Below are 19,822 nucleotides of genomic sequence, written 5' to 3'. Positions count from 1 at the left end.
CCTAGGGCCAGCAGCAAAACAAAAGTTTCAGGTGGCAGCACAAACATCCTCGGCGGCTTCTGCAGCTCGGCAAGAGAGCTACTGAAAACGTTTGGTCTTTTTCAGACGGGAGAGGACAATTTGGGAGATGTTGAAAATGCTGTAAGAGCTTAATAAACCTCGAAGGGAATTACCCGACTCATGTTTCATTGCTTTATGCTTCACGGACACTCTACAAAGACCGAAAGTAGTTCCGTTTTGATGCTAAAAGTTGTCATTATCAGCTACTTCCAGTATAAATAAGCGCAATTTGATCAGTGTGCTAACGTACAGCCCTCTGCTGCAGGTTCAGTGCTGGTCTTTGGGTGAATTAATTCAGCCAGTACAGTGTGATTAACTCATATAGTTGAGGGAATCATGCTAAGGTAGACACTCGGTCGCATGGAGGGAGATCTTTACATTAAAACGTCTTTAGTTCCACTGAGGCTTTAGAAAGCAATCGAGAGCAGCACAGGCGGAACCTGGCACTTGCCATCACAAAACTCCTGCTCTTCCCTTCCCAGCCCGTGAAGCTTAACAGGGGCTGAGTTTGAACAGAGAGGAGGTAAAACCTGTGGCTGCCTGGGATGTGAGAATACCCCTTTTCCTTCTTTTCAAGAATAATTCGGAGTCAAATAAAGAACAGGAAATGTTTTCGAGGCAGGCAACCAAACCAAATCATGGCGATTTCTAGGCTTTTTTTGTTGTTGTTATTTTAGTACTATACTGTTCTGTTCACTAAAATCTTTCATACACCCAGAAAAACTTCCAATGAGAGCAAGGTATCTGTCCTTTAACACCACATTACCAACACAGGTCATTTGCTATTTTTCAATTAATTATCCCTTTTATTTATTTATTTCTTTGATCAGCTATAAATGAAAGTTATTCGTGTATATAAAATTGAAGTTTTTACTGTTGAAATTGAACTGTACATGTTTACTACAGGAAAAAATATCAACTCTTGTTTAACAAGACATTATACATCAATAAGCAATAACCTTGTGGAGGATTTGCAATCACCTGGTCTATAAAAACAAGCAGGACAAATAACAGCAATTTATATGCAAAAGTAATGATTTAATGACTATAAGCAAGACAAAGCAATAGAATTGTGCTTCTTTTGCAGACTGGAGACAATGAAATGTTTAACTACAATTTTCCCGTACAAACATGAAACAATATCCATATAGAATAAACACCCTCACAAATGTATAACTGATGGGTGATGAACACACACAAAGTTCGACCAAAGCAAAGCACAAACTGAAAACTGTTCTGGGCTGTTCATATTTTATGGTGAAAAAGTTCCTTCTACTGAAAAAAATAATACCCTTAGAAGCCTCTAATAAAATGCACCTATTTGCAGGCCATTAAAGAGGAGGCATTCTCCACAATTTATTGGAAATATTAAAGTACCTGTTAAATTTTCATGAAGTTAGTACTGTACCATATACATATATATTAAAACAAATTTAGATAAAATGCCTTCATCCAGCGACTTGCTGGTTCCTTAAAATTTCTACCAAATAGTTTATGGCTTCTGTAATGATTCCATGTGCTTTTAAAAACACAGTCCCACCACACCAAATAATAAAAAGATAATCAAACAGGTCAAAGACTTCCATGTCCCTTAACTTTTTTTTCTTTTTTTTTCTTCACTGCACCACTTCAACATTTTGTAAAGTAAAAATATATCACTTGAAAAAAAAAGACAAAGCCAGTAAAATCCTTTTAAGATTGCCAATTGCCTCCAGGTTATCAGAGACTTGAATGTGCTTTCCCAATACTGTAGCTCTCACACGCAAAGTGTTTCTTGCAGTATGAACAAAGCTCAAACAGGCGGCATCTGCAAGGGTCGAACCAGTTTAGAAATTTAACAACCATATCATGAGTGCATGAAACACAATATTTTCTTTATAGTATTTATAAATATATCATACAATACTGTTTCCTGTTATGTCATATACCAATATGGCATTGTACAATAAGCATAATGCCATCTGATTCTTACAAAAGGCGATCATTTAAACAAGTCAGTAAATAAAATGGTAATACCCCGCTTTTAGGCATACAGATTGTAAAACTGAAGTTTACTTTTCTTTTGATCGGTTCTGCGCAGCAACAGAGAAGTAAAAGATGCAACATAAGAATCAAAATGGCTAATACGCAAAAATTGTTATTCACAGTGACATGGCTACATATATGCATTATTCTATGCATATTCTTTCCGTTTGTTGAATTTCAAGATGAAAAAGCACTTGCTTTCTACAGGTTCACAAAACAGCATAAGAACAATAACAATCGAAGAGAACGCAATGGAGGAGTTAGTCTGGATTAACAAACTACTTCCCGGGATTTGTATCTTCTCCTTCTGGAGACTCCCCGAGTGCAGATGACAGGACGGAAACAACTCTGCATCACTCAGAACAGGTGAAGGTGTAACTTTGTTTGCTTCCCAGTCCTCTGAAAACAATTTACATTTCAATCTTGCGTTTCCATTAACGTCCATCCTGAATGTCACCTAGTCAGCCTTTTATAGCCAAGTTCAGTGTCACTACAAAAGAAAGCAATTTGGACGATAGTCCACATGGATTAGCATCTATAAAGCTGTAATGGCATGAAGATATCTATATAAAGGAGGGGCGGGGTTGGGGGGCGGTAGCCTGCTTGGCGCATCAACCAGATGAAGTGGCCGAGGAGCCATTTATCGACGTTTTCCGTGCTCTGTTGGTAAAGGAGGACTGGTGGTTACTGCTGGGGCTGCTGCTGGTGCCGTTCATGGTGCTGGAGATGTGGGGGAACTGGGGGTGAGGAGATTGGACCGGCGTGCTGGGGCTGGGCAAACAGGAGGAGGTGGAGGGGATGCCCCCCGCCGGGCTGCTCGCCTTGTCGCCTCCCAGAGTCACTTTCCAGCTCCCCACTATTATTCAAGCCTTCCCTCTGGTGACTGATCTCATCCTCTTGCAAGTAGGTCGGACCCGGTATTTCAGGGGGAGAGGCCCGTTCTGCAAGGCAAAGGGGAGACCCTGGTAAGCGCCCTCCCCGAGCCACGACCCGCACCCCCCCAGGAGGAGGCATGCTGGAGGTACTCACCCGCCTCCAAGTATAGATATAGGCAATGTCCATGAGGGTGTAGTAGTCCTTCAGAGGTTCCTCTTCATACATCACATCGATCTGTTCAAGATAGGAATCCTTGCATTAAGGAGCATCCAGGCATTTACCCCTAACCTACATTTGCTCTGAGGTGGAAGGAGTCCCACTGCCATATAGGTCAGAAAACTGAAAAAATGCTACACCGAACACAGCAGGGATTAGGGGATTTTCATATCTATTAGATATGTTTTAAATACACTAAGGAGCAATTTCGTGATACCTCCATATTTATAGCATTAAAAAAATTACAGAGTGTCACCAAACTTTCCAGATAGATATTTTTAAAATAATGTTCATAACCACATCAAGGTATTGCATGCACCAGAAATACTTGGTAGTTAGCACTTGCTGGGACTGGCTTGTAATGACAAAAATGAGTGCTAACCAGCATTAGCAGGCTTAGAATAGCAAGACTGATGTTAAAAAATCACTCTTTCCCTGTCGGTACCTGGAAAGTGTTGGGTATATCCATTTTACTCCGCAGGAAACTTTCTTAGATGCATCACTGTCATTGCTGCTGGGCAGCGTAAATATCTTTTGTCATTCACCTGATGGCATAGTAAAGAGAATCAGTCTACTGAGAACAAGCAATTACTCCCACCAAAGCTGTATTCTAACACTTTATGTCATTAAAAAAAATGCACTTTATTACATTATGAACTATAAAGTAACAATTTTTGCTGCCTTAGAAGGAACAACAGAAATAAGTGGTAAATTACAGTTCCAGAGAGAGTAATAAAACATGCACCTAATTTTATACATAAAGATTTTTATCTCACAGTAAATATCTTTTTAGAATATATATGTATTACATATTGATTTTTAAAATTAATTACTAAATAATTTAGTGCCAAGTCTAACAGAAGATCAGATTCTACTTTAAAAGTAACCCTGCATGTATTTTTTATTTTAAAATGCTGCTTACATATACAGGTGTATGAAGATGTTTTACCTCTTCTGTACCTAGCACCATAACAGGAGGCGTGTTTCTTTCATTCTACATACACGTCTATGTATTTCTTTCAGCTACAAACCTGCCCCAAAGACGTTTGTGTGCGTTACGCTTCCTCTAGAGTAAGGAAAAGTTATTTACCTCTTCCTTTGATTTTTCTTTCTCCTTATTTCCTTTTCGTTCCAGTCTGTGAGAAGAAAGGAAACAGTTACAACAAATAATAAATACAGCTGCTATTGGACAGGTAAACATAAATATTGCCATTCTGGAACTTGCCTATTCTGGTCAAAGAATTCAATGGATAAGCTTATTATCTCGTCGTCTGTTTATAATTCTTTTGTCTTCGTCAGCCACTTCTCCCCTGTCCTTCATTAGAGCCATTGGCAGCTGCGCAGAAATTTCCACAATAATTTACATTTTGAAATTCAAATCAGGAAGAATGGCAATTCTCAGTAACAAGAAAAAAAAATCTCCATAGTAAGATTATGAATTAAAGCTACCTAACTGTTCAAACAATAAACTTTTACTATGCTGAATTACTTCTTAAAATTCTGTCACGGTAATACATAATTTGTAAGTTAAAAGGAACAGCAAAGCATCTAGGTCAATGCTACACTTATTAAAGTTGCGAACGAGAAGCTTTTACCATCAGCCGACGGATGAGCAGCATAAAAATCCCTTCTTCTTTTCATTTCATCTAGATGGAAAAGCACATATTTTTCTTTTAGTATTTACCCTGTAACCCCTGGTATTGATCTAGGATAGCAGCTCTGGGTTTGTTTTTCTGCTCTTAAGAAAAAAACCCGACATAACTACTTACTTTTGAAAAGGCCTGGTACTAGCTTGTATACAATATCTTGGAGAGTTTTATCTGACCTGAAAAAAGAACAACCCCAAAACATAAAATTAAGCATATGAAGTGATATTTTAATCCCAAGCGGCAGCTCCTCGTTTATGCTCTTTCACAACAATGAGGCATCAAAGTGTGAGGCTAGTCATAAAAAAGTTAACTTACAAGACCTTGTGATCAAACTAACACTGCTCTAAATACCGCTATAAAATAAAACTCATCTGTGCTGCCACAGCTGAAAAATAATTCTCTTGGACTGAAGGAAGGCCTTAAAAACTACATGTTCTCCCTAGAAAATAAAGAGAGCAAAAAGTAACACTGACAAGAAAAATATTTCTGAAAGGAGAGGCATGCTTTACTGGCTTTTGCCTCTTAGCTTGGAAAGTTTCAGCAGGAGTTTTCATGTCTAGGAGCTATGGCAGGAGTGAAGCATGTCTGGGAGAAACAGAAAGTGGAGGTAAAAACTGTCGGGATAGTAGACACAAGAATGGGAGAGAGGGAAGAGGCATTGCATCAGGGGCTAGCGTATGCAAAAAAAAAAAAAAAAGACCAACAAAAACTTTCGGTCTCGCATCCAGAGAAATCTTCAATTTCAATCAATGACAAAACTCCGAGGAGAGAGCATACACAGGAGTCAGCTTGTAAATTGACAAGTCCTTTCAGATTTAAATCGCAGACGAAGAGATAACATTGCCACGACTACTGCTGGTCTCCCCATAGAAAGTAAAATAAGAGATGCAGGGCGCGCATTGCGTCTTTCTCCTACCTTATATTCAAAAGCGGTCGAGTTTTGTGAACTTGGACATCACAGATAGGACAATACTTGCTGGTCTCCAAGTAACGCACGATACAGGTCTTACAGACTGGAAGTCAAACACGAAAGGCTTTTAGTGATGGTCGTAGGTGACGCTCAGATATGCATAGATCGAGGGGCGATTTTCTAAACTATGCAAGCTAGAGCAAATCCATTGCCAGCAGCGCGCTGCTTAAGCTAAACAAATACCCAAATAAGCTGCAATTACCATGAAAAGGAGACACTTAGAGTACATATATTATTACTTTAACAAAGACCGTAGGGCCGTCCCCAGAAAAACTATACCGCGGCCGGGCCACCGGTTTCCCAGCCCGTCGGGGAGGCGGAGGGGCGGCGGTCCCGAGCACCTCGGGGGGTTTGGGCTTGGAGGGGTTTTTTGTGTGTATGTTCCCGGGATGCCGGGAAAGGTGGAAAGCGGCGGGGGAACAACGCGGAGCGCCCGATCGTACTTACAGGAGTGGAGACACTCTATGATGGTTGTTGCATCAATGAAGTACCCGCCGCAAAGCACGCACATGAGATGGGGGGTTTAGCTCGGTTATTTTGATTCTGGTTGTTCGGTGGCATTTTGGCGTGGCGAGAGGTGGCTCTGAAAGACACACAGAGACACACAGGACCGATCAGCGGGGACGAGCGCGGCGGCGTCCCAGTGCCGAGATCCGGCGCGTCCCCTTCCCCCGTGCAGTCGCATCCCCCGGCGCGGGGGAAGATAAAGCGCGGAAGGCGGCGGGCCGGCGGCGTGGGGCCGGGCGGAGGCCGGTCCCGAGGCCGGCGGGGCGTCCCCGCACCGCACCGGGCCGGCCTGCGCGCAGCCCCGCGGAGGCGCGGTCGCTCCGCGGCACCCACCGCGCCGCTCCCCGGCGGGCACGGGCTCTCCCCGCGGCGTGACGGGGCACCGGCCGGTTCGGGCTCCCCGGGCGGCTCGGCGGCGGTGCGGCGGGGGGCTGCGGGAGGGGACGGCCGGGCACCGGGTTGCCGGCGAGCAGCACAAAGGGGAACCAGCGCCTCCCGGTGCGGCTGCCCTGGCATTTCCGGAGAGCGGGGAGGGGCGGCGGGGGGGAGGGACGGGGGGGGGCGACACGCACCTCGGAGCGGGGCCGGGCACCGGGACGGCGGGGCCGGCCCGCCGGGGGGCGGTTCGGGCGGCTGCCGCTGCCGCTCGGTGCCGATCCGGATCGGCTCCGCTCTCCGCGGGGGTTGCTATAGCAACTTACACTTACACTTGGCATCCTGCCACCGCTGGGAACACACGAGAGCCGGGCGGGGGGGCGGCCGGCGTGGGGGGGGGGCGGGCCGGGCCGAGCCGAGCCGGGCCAGGGGGTGGGGACGCGGGGCCCGGGGGCTGGCGGAGGGGGTGGAGGAGCCGAGGGAGCCCGAGGGGGTCTGGGAGCCCGGTTGCGAGGGGAGGGGCGGGGAGGGGGGAGGGTTAGTGGGGGGGCGGCCCAGGCGGGGTCGGGGTGCTGCAGCCCGGAGGGTGCCGGGGCGCGGTGCGGGGCAGCCCGGGCGACGGGGGCGGCTCCGGGCGCGGAGCTGAGCCGGGCTTTGGGGTCTCAGCCCGACGGAGGCGAGCGCCAGAGGCTCCTCCCGAGCCTCGGCCATTTCGGATCCTCTCAGGGGCCTCTCTCCACGTCGACTCGGTGCGAGGAGCTGGTCTGAGATCTCTCCTCTCCCCCTCCGCTCCCTCCCTCCCTCTCTCCGCCGCGCCGCGCTCCCGGGGACCGAGCCCCTCGCACCGCCGGCGGGGTGCCGAGCCCCGGCTCCCGCTCCGCGCCGCCGGCATCCTCTCTCCCCCTTACTCCCCTCTCCTCCTTTCTCTCCTTCCTTCCTCCTCCCCCCAACTCTTTCCTCTCTCTCTCTCTCTCTCTCTTTCTTTCCTTCCCCCCCTCTTTGACTCTCGTTTTGAAAAGCCTCCCGCGGACGAAGCGAGCACGATGCAAAGTTTTGCAAGAGGTGGAAAGAGATCCTGCAGCACCAGGGTAAGGTGTTTGGACGGGAGAAAGCAAGTCTCCAGATCCTTAAAGCAAACCCCCTTTTCAGCAATAAAGCACACCGAGGGCTGGGGGGGCCGGCGGGGGGGAGAGCCCAAACCGACTTTAAACGGTACATTAGTGACAACATGCGAAGGACCATGTGACCAGATCATTCCTAAAGCTAAATCAACACCTTGTCAACACAATGCAGCGACAAGAGTGAAAAACAAATGTCATTTTCACAGTCTGAAACCCATAAACCCCCATCGGGATGCGCTGGCACCAACGTTAGATGCACACATACTATTTAAAATAAGAGGGGAATAAGACGTAAAGGGGAAAGTACACACCGGGGGAAAAAAACCCTGTCAGCCACGTCAGTTGCCGAGTAAATTATTTTCTGTCAACCAGATCCTGAAAAATGTAATGTAACAATGTTGCTCCAACGCAAGCTCTTCATTTCCCCGTGTCAGTGCTCCCAGAACGCCAGCTCCTACCCCTGGTCCCCCCTCTTCCCGAGGCAGAGCTTGCAAGCCACCTCTCACTGCAGCACCGTGCGAGCTGGAGAAGTCTCAAGACGCGAGTTTCTCCCCCGCCACTCGCAAACTTCGATGTTAGGCAGCGAAAAAAAAAAAAAAAAAAAATAGACAACACACCAAGATTTCTAAAGCCCTGAATTTCGGCCAACTGCCCAGGACAGGGGTACAATATTCCTCAGTGTGCACAGCGCCAACGAGCGACCCTAGCCAGGAAACTTCGCTTGCTGCTGCAGAAGAACACTCGAGTGAGCGGCAGGATAAAACTCCCCAGCATCAAACCACAGCCGGCCAGCACACAGAAAAAGCAAAGTGCAAGAAGCACCAAGCCGGACCAGGTCCCCAAATCTGTTCCTAAGCCCCGTACAGGAAAGCAAGACGCCCGCTGCATTGTACTGCAGTTTAAATGTCGCTTCCAGGGTCCCTGACCCTCCGCTTCTCTCACTTTTAAACTGATACCGAGGGTTTGCTTTTCCCAGAAAAAGCAGAGTCCAGGCTTCTGCTCTCCTCTCTGCAGAGTCCAGCGCCCTGAAGCTGGCGACTCTGAGGTCCCTTTAGGTACTTAAACATAGACAGGCTGCTTTCACGGTTCTGTGTTTTATTTGTTCAAGCCACTACCTTATAATTCATAAAAATCTGAACCAAAAAAAACCAGCAGTGGCCGGGGTCACGCAAGTCGGCTGACCGAGAATTCCTTCCTAGCGCTGACAGACTGGGACAAACCTTTCAAGACATTAACGCGTTTATTTCACGCAGGCATAGCCCCTTCCTAAATGGAGGGGGATTAAATTCAACCGTGAAACCTGTTTTGTCGAAGCAACCCCTCAACGCAGATTATTTATTGCCCAAAGTTAGCACGTTTTCATGAGCTATCTTTGAAATCAGTGATGTTCTCCAGCGAGCTGAACCAGGCGCCCAACTTCTCCCCAAAAGCCACCCTGACAGGCACACACACACGAGTGACTGTGCCTGCGGGTATGTAACACGGACGCAGGACATTTTACTACACCAGCCAATATTTTGGTACGACTTTCAGATTTTTTTCTGCTCGTGCTGATAGCACGGCGAATACCAACACTTCACACAGTCAATACAAACAGCCTCTTAGCCAGGACAATATATATATTTACACATTGACACACGGAACAACCAAACGTAAAATATACGGAGATAATACTCGCTAGAAGTAAACACTGCCAGCCAACCGATTATTTAGAGGCCTTAAACGGGTTATGTCAAATGAAGAAAAACAGAACTGCATTCTCCTGCTAAGAATCAGCTACGTTATTAAAAATCTATAAAGGCAATAAGCTATCAAACCTTGCTCGACAGGTCTCTAACAGAAAATACATACATACAAAACCAGAAGCATCGCTCGGGTAGGTTTGTGTACTTTGCACCCAACTCCTCTCGGAAAACTCTCTCATCAGGAATAAAGCAGCCGTCATTCTACATCTTCACCCATTATCAGTCAGAGCCTGTTATTACTCTTTCGCTTAAGAACGGCCACATATGTTTTTTAAAGGAGGGACAGTGCCTCTTTCAGAGAAGGCACACGGAGCTCAAATATCTCTGCCCAGCTCGCTGCAGCGAGGAAAGACCTGAATATTGGCAACAGAGTGCAAAAGGACCCCAACCCCTTAAATCGCCTCCCTGGGACTAGGTGAAGGAACACGATCTGTCTACTTAAAAAGATACACTAAAATGCTAATTTTGTACCATCTAAGCGATGAGGTAGGTCCAGCCTTCGTGTCTCTGGCAAACTGCAACACAAGCCTGTCTCAGTTTCCAGGACGCACTGCACACTCAAAGTAGTTTCACTGGACTGTAATTTCCAGAATCTCCCTCGTCTTTGGGACAGTCCCATAAAATAAGTTGCTCTGACTACTTCAGACCACGCAAAAAATCCTTTTAATGGCCAAGCTTGCAAATGGGCACACACGCCCAGGTTTTCCTCGACTTTTCTGGAGAGTGGAGGAGTGAATCAAAAGTTTCTAGAGGCTGAAAAGTGACTCTCTCACTTTTACAGAAATGCGATTTTCTGCTTATTTTTACCTGATTATTTGCAAATATTTGCAGTAAAACACAGAGAAATATCCCGAGTTTATATACTGCCAAGGCCATACGATTACAAAAACATACACCAGCAACTTCCAGTGCTGCCCATAAGCAGCACGAGGAGCCCACTCGTGACATCTTTAAGATTTGACAAAGGATTTAATGCAAATTTACCCTTCCCGGGCTCAGGAGGAAAAAAAAAAATACCAATCAGAGAAAAGAAATGCAAAAAAAGACCCCCACGTCCCACAGACACATCACCTTTGCTCCAAAGGCTCCAGCAAACCGCACGCCCCAGCTCCCCAAGATCGCAGCCAAACTGCCACCCTGACCCCGCAAAAAGTCACTTCACGTTGCTGGCCACCCCTTTCCTCTCCCAGCAGGCAGAAACCCCCAAACTTCAGCATTTAGAGCAGAAATGTAAGAGGAGACATTGGAAACAACTGGGAACCGCCATCTTACAACCCATCCAATTTCACACAAGTACTTGTCCAACTTAAGTTAATAACATTTTCTGCTGGGTGCTCCGACGCCTAACAACCCCTCCAGGAGGATCGCCACCCCCCGCTGGCTCTATCTCTATAAAATGGGTGCGTTATCTGAACATTTTAACCTCCCCCAGACACATTTCTTTCGGGGAGGACTGAAATCACTTGACCCAGGCAGCTCCAGATTTCACGAACGTCCCTGTTTAAATCAAAATCTGCCTTTAAACAAAGGGCGCTCAGGCCGGGCTGGCAGCAGGGTCTGGAAATATAAATATTCTCCTCGGGGGCCATGTGCACAGAAAGGTTTTAGGGGGCGTCTGGAGAAAGAAAGGAACTAAAATTTGCAAATGTGGGTGCGTAACGCGAGCGAGTGCACAGGCTGCTGCGGCTGCTGCGTGTCTGTATGTGTGTGTGTGTGGCTGGAGCAGCCTGTCAGCGCTTTTCCCATACGGAGAGCTCGGGGACACCTAGGCTCCCCTTTGCAGCCCCCAAACCGGCCGAAAACCGCCGCCGAGCCCCCATCGCCCCCCGCCCTTGGTAAGGCGACACCTCGCTTCATACGTACCCGGAAAACGGAGCCGGTGGGTGATGATCGGAGCGGCCAAAAAAGACAATGAAAGTTAAAAGTCGTTCAGCAGAAAATGAATGTGAGCCAAGCGGCCATCTTGAAATGAACTGCAGACGCTGTCAATTGCAATAAGCTTATTGCCGCCGCCGCCGCTGCGCTCCGCTCATGTTAGTTACAAAACACCCGGGTTTTTCTCCTCTCGTCCACCGGCCCTTCTCGCTCCCTCGCTCTCCCGCCGAGTTCGCCGCCCCGGGCCGGCTCAGGCGCTGGGGGCGCAAAGTCTCCCCGGTCCGGATGGGTCCTCTCTCCACCAGCCCATTGTCTCTCCCTCTGCCCCCCGCTCCGCCTCGCGGCCTCGCTCGCGTTCCTTTTTTTTTTTTTTTTTATTACGATGATTATTATTACGAGTATTATTGTTGTTGTTATTTCATAGTTGGTGGCGGGGACCCGGGGAGGGAAGGAGGGCGGGCGGGCGGGAGGAGGAGGGCGGAGGAGGGAAGAATGCAACGCTGAAGGCACACAGTGGAAACTGACACCGTCCCCAAAATGGCTCGGAGTTCGCCCGCCCCGCCAGCGTCACGTGGGGCGCCTCATTCCTTAAGGGCGGCCTGGGAATTAGCGGCGCTGCCGCCGGGCCCGGCAGCCTCCCCGTGACCCAATCCCGCAACCCGGCCGCCTCCTCCCCCTCCGCCTCCCCCCCCACCTCCTGACCGCCGCCCCCCCGCTTCCCCTCCCCCCAGCACTGCACGCGCTCGCCCGCGCGCCGCCGATGCCTCCTTTTCCCCGCCGCCCGCCCGCCCCGACCCCCGGCCCCGCTCCCGCTCCGCGCCTCCCCCCGCCCGCCAGAGCCCAATCCCTCTTTCCCCTCGCTCCCTCCCTCCCGCCCGCGACGCCGCTCCCACTCAGACCCTCCGTTCCCCACTTTTCTGCCCTTGCCCCGCTCGTCTCCGAGCTGCCGCCCGGGCTCCGCGCCCCCCGCCCGACACCCCCCGACGTGCGTCCCCCGCCCCGCCCGGCGCTGCCCTCTCCATCCTCCCCACGCCGCAGCCCCGCTGCGCGCACACCCGCCGGCCCCCCCACGCCGCCGTCCCCCTTCCCCCGCCGCCCTCGCCTCCCTCCGCGCACTTGTTGCGCGCTCCTACCCGCGGCCCCCGACATCCGCACGCCCTGTCTCGCCACGCAGCCAGCCCCGCGCCGCGGTCTCGCGCCTCCGCCGCCTCGTGTCCGCACGCGGCCGCGGGACGCGCCTCTCGCCCCGTCGCGCCCGCCCGGGGCTGTGTGGAGCTGCCGCCGTCGGGGCCACCCGTCCCCTCGGGGGCCGCGCCGACGCTTTCCCCGCCCAGAGCGGCTGTCCGCGGCCCCGGCCCGCCCCGGCGCCCCCCGAGCGGCGGCGGGAGCGGGTGTCGCGGACACCCGCCGTGTCCCCCGCCCCGCGGAGGGGAGGACATGGAGCGCCGGGCGCTGCTGCCCGCCGCCCGAGCGGGCGGGAGGGAAGCGGGGAAACCCTCGCGGGCGCCCGCCGCAGCGGAGGACAAGACGCCGCGGAGGAGCGGGAAGGGAAGAGCCCGGCTCCGCGCTGGGCACCGCGGTGAGGGCCCGTCCGCCGCCGCGCTGCCTCCGGGGGGCCGCTCTCCCCCGCCGGCAGGTGCGGGCCGGCTCCGCGGCGGCCACCAGAGCCAGGGCGGCGCAGGGCGAGCGGAGAGAGGAGAGCAGCGGCCCGCCGGCGGGCGCGGAGCGGCACGGCGAGGGGGGAGACGGCGTCGAGCCGGAGGCGGCACCCGGCTCCGCGCAGCCCTGCGGACTCCCGGAGTTCCGTGAGGCGGCCCGGCTCCATGAAATGAAACCGAAGTCCTTCGTGCCCCCGCCCCGGACCGAGCGGTCTCTATAGAAGCTGTAAGATCAGTTGGAGTGAAATAACAAAGCCCGGCGGGCAACCGAGCAAACGCGCCGCAGCCGCGGCACGGCAGGCAGGGATTTCGCCTCACGGAGCGATCTAACGCTTAGCATCTCACTTTTAGGTACAGCTAATTCACCCATAGAAAACTGCAGACCAGGAGCGAATAAACTTTATTAGATCCCAGAGAAAAATAATCTGTGACCATTCTAAAAATATACAAAATAAAATAGAAGGAATGCTTTGCAGACATGACAGTTAAGCAAATATTTAACAAGAGTTAATTAAAAAAAAAATGACACAAGCAAGGAATACCAAGTGCGGACATAAAAAAAAACAGTTATATCACTTAATTCGCATCCAAGGACTTCAAAAAAAAAAAAGAAAACAGTTTGCATCAAGAGATGAAAGACATTTGTCATTTAGAAGACACTCTTAGGAATGAGAGCACTCCAGCTCAGCAGGCTGACACCTTCCTTCAATCACATCTGAGACGCTCTTTCTAGACTTTTTGCAGCATCTTTTAGTTTTCCAACTAAATCCTAAGAGATGAAATACTGTCTTAGAATAAATATATTTTTTAAAAGGTGAGCTAGAGGAACATAATATTTTTTTATACAGAGAGGCAAGGGAAAGCAGCACCTTATACCACAAAGAAATGTTGCAACTGATGAACAATGCCAGCAAGTAATTAAATATCTCCTATTTTAAACATAGTAGGAAAAGTGAGAACTGAAGGAAAACACCTTTTAACATATACTATCTACTAAAATACATCACTACTCAACATGTAGATTTTATCGGTATCCTTACGATGGCTAATGCTGACAGTCGCTCTAGGCTTTGAAGTACTATATACACTTCTAAAACACTGAAATATTTTGAGTGTAATTTTGTACTAGGACCATTCTCCAGCCAAAGTACATCAGATTTAGCTAAGTCAGCAAACCGATTAAAAACACTCATTAGTAAGAAAAGCGAGACTTTTGAGACACACATTAAAAAAGCAGGGGTGTAAACCTGAAGTTTTATATCTTGCTTTTCCTCTCCCCTCAACCCCTCTTCCCAACTCTCTCAGAGTTTGGTCATTTCCAAGCATTACAATACCTCTATTGTTCACTTACACATTTAAATCACCAAAGATCAACGTTTGTTTCAGTATATTTCTTACATGTCATTAACACCACTGAAGAGCCTTCAGTTCGTTCCCTATTTTTAATCATGACACATTTAAATCATTGAACCAGCTTCCTTAATAATTTCTCTAAAGCACGGGAAATCAGATTCAGAAAAATGATGTATTTCCTCCTATATATATATTACAGTTATGAAAACAGACAAAATATTTATGCATGTATGTAAAACACTCCCTATGCAACTAAAATCAGTTACTTTGCAACTTTATTTGAGAAGACAGGAAAACTACACTTGGGTAATTTTTATTGAAGATTCTCCCCTACCCTCCCAGTCCTGGATTTTTTTTTTTTCATAATAGTATATATGATTTCATTTTGATTGGCAAGTTGTTAAAACATTTACATCCACAACTGGAGCCAAGCATAGAAAAATGATGAAGGAAAGAAGTACCTGTAATTGCTCCATCGTGCAACTAAAACTAACATCTGGGTGTGATCCCAAATCACTGTTCTGAAGAAAAAAAAACCCAATGCCTGCTTTATTAAAGAAAATACAGTGAAATTGCATTTTTTCCTCTGAGGGTGCTGGGAGTACAGTACCTCTATGTTTAAGGTCACCAAGTAGGAAGGCTGGTAAGTTTTATGAAGTTGATTGCTCTAAATTAAAAACAAAGAGCACAGAAAAAAAGTCAGGTCTCAGCACTGAAACAGACTAAAGAAACACCTTGATATGTTAAAATTACCTTGATCTGATACTCCAAGCGCCAAGACACATCAGTTATATGGAGAGGAGATCTGCCTATGCTGAAAGACACAACAGTTACAAGTTCCCTACGCTAAAATAAAACGTCATTTTCTCAAGCTGTCCATCAATAAAGAACTTTTTCATGATTGTTATAAGGCCTCTTGAAAAGTTTAAAAAAGTTTCTGAAGAGAATTCCAAAAGAAGGAATTTTCAACAGCAGTTTTCTAAAGTTTGTTAAAAATGTAATTTTTTTTTTTTTTAATGGAACAGTATTTCTTACTTTAATCACCTGAAGTACGCATAGGTATTTTCCAGGACAGTTTCAAAGCAGCTGTATGTATCTGTGCTGACTGACAGACCTACCTTCCCAACAGGATTTCCAATGCATCCTTGTTTTTCTGGAGGGGGGAAAAAAAAAAAAAATAAAATTTGCTAGGTTCAATAAATTCCTAGGAGAGAAAGAAAACATAAACATGTTAAAATCGGATTAAAAACCTGATATTCGGTGCAAAATTGTTCTATTCTCTCTTTATCCAGTTTACAGTCTTCTAGACATGTGCTACAGAGAAAAAAGAATTCATTAGTTTTCTGTTAACATGAACTCAGCAGTACAGTTGTAAGTAGCAACCGCTAGAGAAATGGGGTAGCTTCAAAGTGTTAGTACCTTATAGCAGCTATGTCGGCTTTCTGCTTTCCTGCCTCCAGAATACACGTCGCAGCCGCAGCGTGGCAATGCTTTAATACCGTGGGGTCAATATCTTTTAGGTCTGGATCGTCTAAAATAAATGAGTTACTGATGACACACTTATTTGCCAAATCCCAGCACACGGTACCCAGAGCTGCTGCTCGCCCTTTGAACGGTACCTTTCCCAGAAACAAAAACTTCAAAATGAAACACATTTGGTGCTTTAGAGGGAAGGACGGAGCAAGCAGGCAAGATGTGAGGAGGAAGAGCAGGAGAACAGGGGCTGAAGTAGTGGCTGGTGCCAGCCGTACCAGACGGGGCTGCCCCGCCGCCTCTCCAGTGCCTTCCCATTAAAAAAAGGACGGGGGGGGGTAAAGGCAAACCTCCATTTCCTCTCCAAGCCCCGTCCGCGCGCCTCAGAGCCTGTCGCCAAAGGCGAGGAGTAGAGCCGGAGCCACCGGCCAGGCGGGGGACCGGGGCAGCCCGTCGCCACCGGCCGCCACCGGCGGCTCCCTCCGTGCGCGGAGGCGGCGGCGGGGTCATTAACACCACAAAATTAATTACACGGTCGTATACGGTCACGCCGGGGTTGCCATAGGAAGCGTCCACGCGCGAAAAAAACCACGGTTGCAGTGCAGCGGGCGGGAAAAACCGCCTCCTTGCCGCGCCACTCGGACACGAACGCGAGGGGGGGGTGTGTGTGTGTCCATTTTCGTCGGGTTTAAGCTTTAATGAAGCAGGCGCGCATTAGCGATGACACCCCGCGCAGTGGCACCCTGGAGCCGTCCCCGGGCGACGCTCCGGGTGGGAGCCGCTGTGTGTGTGTGCGGGGGGACGGACACGCGTGTATATAGGCGGACACGGGTGTATATAGGCGGACACACGCATAGCGACGCTAGAAGAAGGCGCCGGGCGCCCGTTTGCGCGCTCCGCGGAGCAGCGCGGCCCGTACCGCCCCCCCCCGCTTCTCCCCACGCCTTACCCAACCCGGCATGGGGGTGATCGAGGAGGCTGCGGAAAGCGGCGCGGAGGAGAGCGGCGTAAGGACGGCGGGGAAAGCGGCGGGGGTCTCCCAAGAGCCGCCACCCGCCCTGGGCGTACGCCGACAGCTCCATTGTGGGCGCCGTGACCTTCGACACGCGCCCACGTGACGCGCGCGCAGCTGATCGCCGCCACGAGGCGGAGCCGCCGCTTTGGGGCTGGGGGGGGGGATGCGGCGGGAGGAGGTCCTCCCGCCGCCCCCCCCCCCCCCCCCCCCCGCGCGTATCTTGTTCACGGGTGGCGGAATGTAACCCCCCCTCCCCGGTCCTTGGGGTCTGCAGTGGGAGGTGATGCTGTTTCCGAGGGAATTTGGGGAAGGATGGGCGCCTGGCGCAGCGAGGGTTTATTGGGGCGCGTGTGGCTCCTCAGTGCTTTTATTTCTCAACACACATTAAAAGTGTTTCTGTCTCTCTTTTTTTTTCCCCCGTGTGGTTATTGGCCAGCTGAAACGCGAGCTTAGACACAAAATTTTGTAACTAAGGTTGCTGTGGCGTTTCGGTAAAGCATTTTGCACATTGTGACATACGTAAAATAATGACAGATTAATCACTGGTGATTTAGTAAAGATGTATGAATGCTATCTAAAAACATTCCCATATTAAGCTTATAAATTCCTAATGGGAAGCATTAACCTGTGGCATTCACATTTTTTTTTTACATATTGAAACATTGCCATAGTGCCCCCAAAATGTTAATATTTTACAAGTAAACAGTGAAATGACGTGTGTTTATATCTCAGCTAAATTAGGACTGAACTAATAAAACATAGGTAAAGGCCTTACTATGTCACATGAATTACAATGTATACAACCTTTGGAGTTGAAGTATGCAAAATGTTTTAGATATCACCTTTTTCTTTGCAAATGGTTAGTCTCTATGGACAATAACATTACTGTGTAATCTGGCCTGCTTTTATTGAACATGAACATTTCTCTTTTAAAGGGAAATTCGATGTTGAAACTTGCTCGGTCTAAAAAAAAAGAGTAAAAGCTAAAGGCCTCTGCCAGATTCATCATTTTAAAATACCATCTATATAATGTCAAAAAGATAGTCCTGTTTTTTCCTGATACAGATACGTATCAAACAACACAAAGTGCAAAACCAACCAACTTTGCAAATGCTTGCCAAATATGTAAAACAATAGAAAACCAGAGCAGAGCATTTTCCCTTAAATTTTTAATATTACTTGTCTTAAATAGCGCTGCTAATAAGAGCGGGTCAGATAGCAGTACATATAAAGTATAATATTTCAGAGTAAATTTACAATAGTGAGTATAGTCTGCTCTTTGGATCATCTGCCTGCGTGTGCTACAATCTATTTGCAGGTCAATGGTGCTGTCAGAGGACTGGACTTCTTACTAGGAAAGAGCTTTGAACAAATACATTTCATTTCATCTGAACTCTTCACAGTAATTGACTGGTAGCTGATTTAATCAAAAAGCTGTTAGGAATTTTGTATCTGTATCCATAGTTCTCACTAGTTACAGTCATCTAGGAGCTCAGTCCGGCTTTGGAGGCCGGTTCAAGTTGTGTCACAACTTACACAAGTAAGAACAGTAAGATTAGACTTTATCACATCTCACTGCATCTCATTTTATGGTTTTTTTTGAATCATACTACATTTGAAATCATCATTGGATTCTTTTTTTTCTTTTTTACTTTTTGTTATATTCATATAGTTCATTTATGCAGACCCAGCTGCCCACTTGTCAGCGTGTGAGTCTCCTTTAGTACAGATGCAGAGCACCGGCGATCGGGTGATTCTACCTTCTCAGTTTCCTGGCACAGTTGGCTGTCTGGTCCCTGTGTTGTAAAAACATGCGTTTGTGTACTCAGGTCTCAATTATGCCCGAGTTGAGGTAAAAAGGAAAATCATCCTGGCTCCAGGATCAGGCCCTTAATTCTGACACACTGTGTATGTACAATATTAGGCCTCATAATACCGTGAAGAATGAATGCTTGGAGTTTTGGGGTGGGATCTGAAGTAATATCACTGGCCTGATACTTTGGCATAAAAATTAATACCACTGAACTGATGAACTCTGAGCTTCAGAGTTCTGGCTGACAGAAGTCCTGGTAATTTTTATTTTGCCAGAAACAAGAAAGGAATGGCAACAGACAGCTGGGTTGACAAAATAAGGCTTTCTCTCTCTTTTGGTATAGTTGTCAAATACAGACACAATACCTAGGAAAAGACAGCATAAAATGGAGGAGAAGAAAAAACATAAAATGGAGGAGAGCACAAAGCTCTGAGCTGTAGAATTACAAAGGTAAAGAGACCAAGGCTATAAAAAAGGATAGTCACCCTCAAAAAGTCAGAAATGTACACATATGGCATGACTGCACGTTACAGAAATTTATTCTTCAAATTCCCCTTATCGTTTATAGCATATTGAAATCTATAAATGAAAATCTAGCTTTAAAGGCAAAACAACTGCTAAAGATTCAGTGCAAGATTATGTAGTACATGCAAGTTTATCTAGTTTTCATCACAAAATTTGTATTTTCAATTCCCCTACCCAGACTCTCAGCCTGACTTTTTTTTCTTTCTCTCTTTTTCCCTCCAAAAAGGACACGAGATGGATTCAGACTGTCAGATTGCTATCAGATTTTACTACTTGTGCATAGTGTATACACATCTTGCAAGCCTGTTCATTACAGTTTCCAAGAGGAAGATAAACTGTATATTGAATAAAGAAATGACGAAGGAAACACATCAATACTTGAATATTAATTAATTAGGGAAACAAACTACCTCAGTCCATGCAGGCTAGTATTTTTTACAGCTTGCACTTTGTTAGTCAAAGCAAAATAATGCAACTGTTCAAAATGAAGGGAAATCACTTAGCGTGTCCAGAGGACTAATTCATAAAAGTTAAGAGTTGGCATAAATATTTCTGAAAGTCTCAGA

General features: G+C 47.8%; 2 protein-coding genes across 3 annotated transcripts; both read right to left on the bottom strand.

The window, feature by feature from the left end:
• Positions 1 to 916: 916 nt before the first annotated feature.
• BMI1 (BMI1 proto-oncogene, polycomb ring finger) lies at positions 917 to 6,819 on the bottom strand. The gene is given in 16 exon segments (XM_068405613.1): positions 917 to 2,918; positions 2,920 to 2,975; positions 2,978 to 3,026; positions 3,115 to 3,195; positions 3,623 to 3,661; positions 3,663 to 3,722; positions 4,268 to 4,313; positions 4,403 to 4,452; positions 4,454 to 4,492; positions 4,494 to 4,513; positions 4,773 to 4,823; positions 4,947 to 5,002; positions 5,743 to 5,839; positions 6,244 to 6,316; positions 6,318 to 6,379; positions 6,579 to 6,819. Coding segments are annotated over 16 exon segments (1,242 nt in total). The 3' UTR covers positions 917 to 2,696.
• A 6,692-nt stretch (positions 6,820 to 13,511) lies between these two features.
• On the bottom strand, positions 13,512 to 17,001 carry COMMD3 (COMM domain containing 3). Of its 2 annotated transcripts, XM_068404985.1 has the most exons (8): positions 16,853 to 17,001; positions 15,850 to 15,961; positions 15,681 to 15,744; positions 15,549 to 15,583; positions 15,184 to 15,244; positions 15,041 to 15,097; positions 14,892 to 14,951; positions 13,512 to 13,846 (listed from the first exon to the last, which is right to left on the bottom strand). In XM_068404985.1, exons 1-8 carry the CDS (start codon positions 16,983 to 16,985, stop codon positions 13,787 to 13,789), a joined length of 582 nt encoding a protein of 193 aa, XP_068261086.1. In that variant the 5' UTR covers positions 16,986 to 17,001; the 3' UTR covers positions 13,512 to 13,786. The 2 variants fall into 2 exon arrangements, with proteins under 2 accessions (XP_068261086.1, XP_068261087.1); XM_068404986.1 differs by lacking the exon at positions 14,892 to 14,951.
• Between the last annotated feature and the right edge of the window lie 2,821 nt (positions 17,002 to 19,822).

Source organism: Nyctibius grandis, chromosome 7 (genome assembly GCF_013368605.1).
Source record: "Nyctibius grandis isolate bNycGra1 chromosome 7, bNycGra1.pri, whole genome shotgun sequence".
NCBI lineage: Eukaryota > Metazoa > Chordata > Aves > Nyctibiiformes > Nyctibiidae > Nyctibius > Nyctibius grandis.
The sequence above is the reverse complement of the archived record's forward strand: the minus strand, read 5'-3'. Positions and strand labels throughout refer to the sequence as shown.